Source organism: Clytia hemisphaerica, unplaced genomic scaffold (genome assembly GCF_902728285.1).
Source record: "Clytia hemisphaerica strain Z4C2 unplaced genomic scaffold, Clytia hemisphaerica genome assembly, whole genome shotgun sequence".
Classification (NCBI taxonomy): Eukaryota; Metazoa; Cnidaria; class Hydrozoa; order Leptothecata; family Clytiidae; genus Clytia; species Clytia hemisphaerica.
Genome location: NW_027104420.1, coordinates 618819 through 625484, shown reverse-complemented (window position 1 = coordinate 625484; position 6666 = coordinate 618819). Strand labels below are relative to the sequence as shown.

General features: G+C 33.3%; 1 protein-coding gene across 1 annotated transcript; it reads right to left on the bottom strand.

Moving 5' to 3' along the window:
* Positions 1 to 230: 230 nt before the first annotated feature.
* Positions 231 to 6088, bottom strand: LOC136820287 (uncharacterized). The gene is made up of 3 exons (XM_067076481.1): positions 5969 to 6088; positions 1972 to 2176; positions 231 to 1675 (listed from the first exon to the last, which is right to left on the bottom strand). The coding sequence occupies exons 1-3, from the start codon at positions 6071 to 6073 to the stop codon at positions 1488 to 1490; spliced, it is 498 nt and encodes a 165-aa protein (XP_066932582.1). The 5' UTR covers positions 6074 to 6088; the 3' UTR covers positions 231 to 1487.
* Positions 6089 to 6666: the final 578 nt, after the last annotated feature.

Below are 6666 nucleotides of genomic sequence, written 5' to 3'. Positions count from 1 at the left end.
ATTGTATCTAGTGGTTCCTTTGTTTTGGAGGACTACATTTTTTTAAATCCGGCGTTTGTGTAAATACTACGCAGGGCGTTCTGGATGGTTTCATTTCCCATCCAGGAGTCTCGCCTCTAGCCCTTCGGGCTTGAAACTCAATGGCTGCGCCCCTGGTTTCGAAAATGAGTTATAGCGAATGATGGTCAAGTGTTGTAAGTTTCTGATATGAGAATTGAAGAATTCAAATGTTGTTGTATTATGTTACTTTATTCTGCATACCGAATATACTTAAAGCATCCTATTGTAAAATCTAAAAATACATACTGCATGGGTCATCAGGCATTTCATTGGCTGCCTAAAGTCTAATAGTCTAATACACTTTAAAATAATAAATTGAGAAATAACTGGTTATAAGAAATTTAAATGGATAAATGTGATTAAATGGGGACTATACATAATAATTGGGCCCATGACACAAATTGTAATCATGGTTACTAAAATTCCTTCAAATATTGAAGATTAAAAAGTTAAAAAACTTCGGGGAAAATATTAAAACAAAAGTGAATGCAAGAAAAAAAATTGGAAAAGTTGATAGCAGGTTATATTGAATATTCGCATAAACATTGCATCAAGGAATCTTTTTCTTGGCAGTTTGCCAAAGTTAAACGATACTTTGCACAGTTAAACAGTTTAGTAGGGGGCAGGTTAATGGTTTTAAGTGCGACATGACTATAAAGAAATTTCGATTCAATTAGAGGGCTTAAAACACTAATGGTAATAGGTTTTGATAAAAATCTTGCGAAGAGACCTTTTCACAAATTATATCACGGGCAACGATTGCCTCGTTCTCAAAATATTGCAATTGGGAATGATTCCCATTGGAGTTTAGCCTATTTATAAAAGCAATATTTGAAAAACTCAAGGGATTTAATCACCTTGGTAATGGTTTCAAAACGAGGTAATCGTTACTCGGAATGATTTATGAAAAGGCTTATAACAAGGGCTCCTTGCATCCACCTTTGTATAAAACTAACCTCAATCCTATTTAATGTAAATAAATTAAAAACGAAGTTTTAAAAAACAAATTCCACATTTTATTGTCATATATACTTAAAATAATTGTTTTAAATACGTTAAAATTAGATTTCGGATTTCAAATTTGGTACTTTTGGAATATATTTGTACCCCGATAACCCGAAAAATTATCTAAAAGCATACCTATAACTAAACTGTATATTGTCAGATATTACACTAAAGGTTTGGATAACGTATTTAAATATAGGTATCGAGTTTTCATCATGATAACCTATGGTCCAATAACTTAATTAATTGTAATCAATCGTTTATCTCGGAAAGCCAATCGAAGGCTTATTTCCTCCTATCATATGGCATGATTTCCATTTCAAAAGACCTGTTCCAGCTTTTGAGTTTTCTGGACTCTTTTGATCATACTAGAACCGTTAAAGTTTGAATGAATACAGTCCTGTCAACTGAAACATGATGTTTTAGCAATCGTATTCATTGATTTCGGAAAGACGACATCCTTCCATGCAACATTCCTCGGAAGCATTTAATGTGTTCACTCGACTGTAAATCGAACGTTTACTCCTTACCGATAAGGAAGCTTTTAAAAATGATCTAGCAGTTCTGCTGTCCAATAAGTCGTGTGCTGATTTGATTTTAACAACGCCATCTGAAAGGATAAATCACGTGGTCAAAAGAAGAAACGTACACGCTTGTCTCCCACAGGAAAAGTTTTTGGTCGGAACTTAAAGATGAATTTAGGAGCAATAGACTCAAACAACAAAATTGGCATAGAAAGACCGTTTTGTAGCCCTGGATCAAAGTAAGAGTTTTAACCCTGAGAGCCAGAGTTTTCCGGACAGAAATTTTGATTTCTTGTATTTAGCTTAGCTACGTAAACTACACAAATTCAAAGTAATAAAGAAAAAAGACGTGTTTAGAATAAAGTATAAATCAAGCACTTACCGTCAAGAAGAGAACGTCTTTTCCTACCACGGTTACGTTTAAGTTGTTTGATTTTGCAGAGGATTTGCCAGGTTCTGATGAAGTCTTTGCCGCAAATGTGTCGTACGCCAGGTCCTTTTTGTTCACCAGCTTGAACGGTTTGTGTGGTGATTGAAAGTGTTGTCAGTATCAAGATGAAGTTGATTGTCAAGAGGTTGATATCCATCTGTAATGGTAGAGGGAAAATAACCATTGGTGAATTTTAAGTTTCTGGATATATCGAGGGGACAAAGTTTATCGAATTAGAAGAATTAGAAGGAAGGAGCGTTAAAAATAGATTGGCAAACCATGTATCTGCTTTTCGCTGATGGTTATTCTTGCAAAGGCTCAATATATTCGTTGAATACATAGATTGCAAACTTTCGTGATATGCCCTTGAAAGGGTTGAGATTGTATTCTACATAAATCAATACTAAAAGCTTCCGATTTCGGTAACTTTTTAACTTATAATAAAAGTTCGCGCTCGTCATAGTACACTTTAAGAATGGCCTTGGTTGAAAAAGTTTTTAGAGTATTTGGATGGTTAGAGCGTAAGAGCTCATTAGATTGATGATTTAGAATTATGACCAATTTTTACGACTTTGATTATTGCAATCCAAAGGTTTGAAAAAAACTACTGCGTACTGAAAAATAAATGATTATACGAGAAAAGCTTTAGGGCAACGCCTAGCACAATGTTTAACCTTAGATAAGACAATGAACAAAATATAAAATGAGGCGAAAGGACTTACTCATGCATCATAGAAAGACCAAGATTCTTTGTAAAAAAAACGTTTTACCAAGTTTCGTAAATTTGCACAAGCTCATTCATATTTGCAAAAAAAATATATTTCCACCTTGGCTCTGTTACAAATTATACTTTGCCCAGCACTACCAATCGGATCAATGAGAAAAACTAGTAATGATCCTTAGATGGGATTTATGGCGAATAAGTATATTTTACTTCAAGCTGTGTATAATAATGTTTAAAATAGCTCAGTGTGAGCTTTGTATTGGTCGGTGCCACGTCTGCCGGTCTCAAAAATTCAATCAATAGAACTTTCGGAAATTTGTAGGAAATAAAAATGGTTGAATATCCTTTTTTGAGAGAAAAGATTATAGGTTTCCCACATAACGAATATTCAGGTGTAGTTTTCGGGGCACTTTGAATGCTTTAGAGCAATTTACTTTACATATAATTTCATATAAGGTTTTTCTTTTCCTTTTTTCCTGTGATCATCACCATTAGTTTGATCAGGGCCGAAAAAATAGCATCTGGCTGTGATAAGACCCTAATTATGCTTAAGACAAGTTTTTTTGATCTCTGTAGCTTCAATATAAAAACACATTCTAAAAATCTGAAAAAAAACTCATTCAAAAATCATTATTAATTCCTTCCGACAAGCCCTAGATAAGATTAATGAGTTTTGTATTATTTTAAAAATTGAATTTCACTGATGTCAATTTGAGGGTAATTTACTTCACTTTATCATTCATAAAATTCAATATCTAAAGCTGTCTAATGTGATATTACATCAAATTTGGAAGTTCTGACGCACTAGGTTTCTTAAGAAGGCTTCCTAAATTTGATTGAGTTGGCCTTTTGATCAGTGACAGAGGGTTTAGTATTTAGTGTTAATAGAAAACGGAAGTATTCTAACTGAAATAGAATTGTTTCTGGATAGTGAATTGAAAATTATTTTAAACCTAACATCAATGGTAAACGTTGACTGCATGATGTCTCATACTTCTAACCCACGGCTTATGACCTTGACTTGTTGACTCATACATATTTTTGCATAAGGTAGTCAATGACTTCCTCGTGTTTCAAAAAGGTGAAAGTAAATCATTTTTTCGTCAAAATTTGAATAAGGTAATAAACAAGCAGATACCTCGATTACCAAGATATCAAGATCTACAAAAGAATTTCCCAGGACAAAGAAGAAAAGGATCCATAATATTATTGCATTAAGTTATTCAAAAATAATACGTCAGGTAATTGACAAGTCCATTCGAAAAATGGTCAATGATGCGCTTGCTCCAAATGTATACAGAAACACTCTTTCTTATAAGACCAATCTTATAAGAACAATCTTATATAAGAACAATGAGGATCAAAATAAAGAGTCAAAGTGATAAGAGATGAACATAAGCCTAGAGACCTCAATTTTGCCTTGAAAATAGCAATGCAATTTGAAGCAGAAGGTTTCAAAAAAGAACAGCCTAGCCTCAACTAAATTTAAAATAAGGTTGAAGGTATCGCGTGCTTGTTAGGGTTGTTGTTTTACGACTATTTTGGGATGGGACTGTTGTATCATCGAAGGAGGGTCATTGGCAAGTCCATAGTCAAAAATATACTTCTTACGTTGTTAAATTAGCCAAAATTAACCAAATATAGAAAACTGCTGTCATGTCTTAGTGATGCTAGGTTTCTTGCACAAAATCTCCCAACCCAGGAGAAGAGCATTTAACACCTTATTTAGAGAAATTGTGTTGTTATTTTGACATTTTAGCTCTTCTTCAATATTTCATTTCTAATTAGCTGTCTGGATTTTAGACCCAGCTCTGGGCATTCGTGTCATCGTATCATTCAAAAATAGAAAACGTTAATGATCTCCACATTCATTTTCAGTTACAGTATCATTAAAATAACATTAGGTTAAAAAATGGGTGGGGCTATTTACAACAAAATAGCCTCCCTAAAAATGCATCATTATTTTCTAAATGAGTTTAATAGCATTTGAGCAATCGTATTACCAAGCTACTTATTTTATAAAGGTCTGTCAATCTAGATGATTGACTAGTTAGAATAAAGCCATAATAAAGCACTAACGAAGTCCATCTATTTTCTCAAGTTCGAACGCTAAATTAGATTACATCCCTGAGTAAATTACGTTATGTCATGTTTCTGGCATAGTAAATGAACCGGTTGCCATACTTGTTAAACACTTTTCAATTTAAAGAAATTAAACAAACTGTTTATAGCCCCTTGCCTGAACTTAAGCAAAGCTTTGACCGTTTAAGTACAAAATTACTGTCTGATTCTAATATATATAAATTTTATCAGAATACTATGACTAGTATAATAAGAGCTTATTTAAAAAATATTACCTGATTTGAATAAGCAAATAATGATGGCATAGTAACAAAAAACGACCATTAGAGAGAAGAATATTCACAATTTTTGCTACAGGCATTGTACATATGTGTTATCGGCACATATTAGATAGGATACACAGTTGCATAAGGCGACGATAATTAAGAAAAAAGTTAAGTATTTTGAAAAAGAAATTGAAGCTTGTTATTGTTGGCAAAGAAAGAAAGAATTAGTCACTACTGTCCCAGTTACACAACCAGCTAAAGCACAAAATATCTTATTAGCTTAAGAAACTTTGAATTTATAAGAACTTTCTAAACAGTTTGAGTTTGTCAAACTTTAATAACACAATTTAAATTTTAGAGGTAAGACTTAAGTACTTATAAGTGGGGCAGGGAAAAACATTTTTAAAAGGTCGATCAATTTTAAAGTAACGGCTCACCTCAGAAAGCTAAGACATCAGAATACATATAAGAATAAGAACTTTTTGGACCTACCAACAAACGTGACAAACACTTAATTTTTGTAAGGAGATTGGGGGAGATTGACAATATTCAATTTACAAGGCATGGGAACGTAACAAAACATTGCATTTCTTCAGTAATCTAAATCTTGCAAAAAAAGGCATATTCTGAAATAAAACCTAGTGGGTTTGCAAACACTCTCATAATAGTTCTTCCAACACAGTTCTGCCAACACAACACTTGGCTCTGAAGGTATGCGACACATATGGTCTTTCATGTATATGTCCTGTATTTCGCGATTTTTCAACCCCGTAAAATTTTTTTCTCCCGAAAATTTGTCCGGCTGAAGTATTCATTTTACCTGTATTGGGCTCGATCTATTCTCAAGAGAAAATTAACATTAAAACTATGAATTTACCTTTACCAAGTTATTCACCATAAACCCACAGAAATCTTCTCCAATATGCGTTGAAGACTGACAAATCACACATGCTTGAGTTAATTGGAAATAGCTTAATAACATTTTATATGGTTCCGCAAAATGACGTAAGACTTCCAAATATTTTAAGCAGAGGAAAGAGCTATAAATTCTACGTCGATTCATAATATACATAATTGGTCAGAGCTTTCAATGATTTAACATTAATTTTCGCCTACCTTTGATCTTATTTTCGTTATTCAAATTCAGGACAAATATCTATACGGTGGAGTTCGGTTTTAGTAAACAAGTCAGTGAGATCTCTTAGTGAATGTCTTCCATCGTAGAGATTTTGTGTTTTGAAAAATATCATCAATGCAGTGAAGAATGTCGTAGATAGTGCTCAAATCAAAGCGACATTTTTAAGATTTTAAATTCTTTCAGTAAGATGTAACACGCTTTTTACACATAAAAAAAATAATCCCAGAAGTGACGATCAAAACATTAAGGCTAGGTGATGAAATTCTAAAGATGCTGAATTCCTCATTTTTAATGGAAAATTATAAACTTTTCAAGCCCCACTCTTGTGAAATTCTAGACGATGCTATCGTCCGTTTAAAGGTCAGTAAACGCGGGAAAGTATATATGCGCAGAGTCAGGGCGCGAGGGCGGTTTACGGGAAAATAGTGGCAGTAGAG

Excerpts from the sequence above, each read along its gene's own strand:
- LOC136820287 (XM_067076481.1), bottom strand. The coding sequence starts at position 6,073 with ATGTTATTAAGCTATTTCCAATTAACTCAAGCATGTGTGATTTGTCAG. Across the intron at positions 2,177-5,968 it reads TGGTGAATAACTTGGTAAAG|ATGGATATCAACCTCTTGAC; the intron begins GTAAATTCATAG and ends CTACCATTACAG. Across the intron at positions 1,676-1,971 it reads AAGACGTTCTCTTCTTGACG|ATGGCGTTGTTAAAATCAAA; the intron begins GTAAGTGCTTGA and ends TTATCCTTTCAG.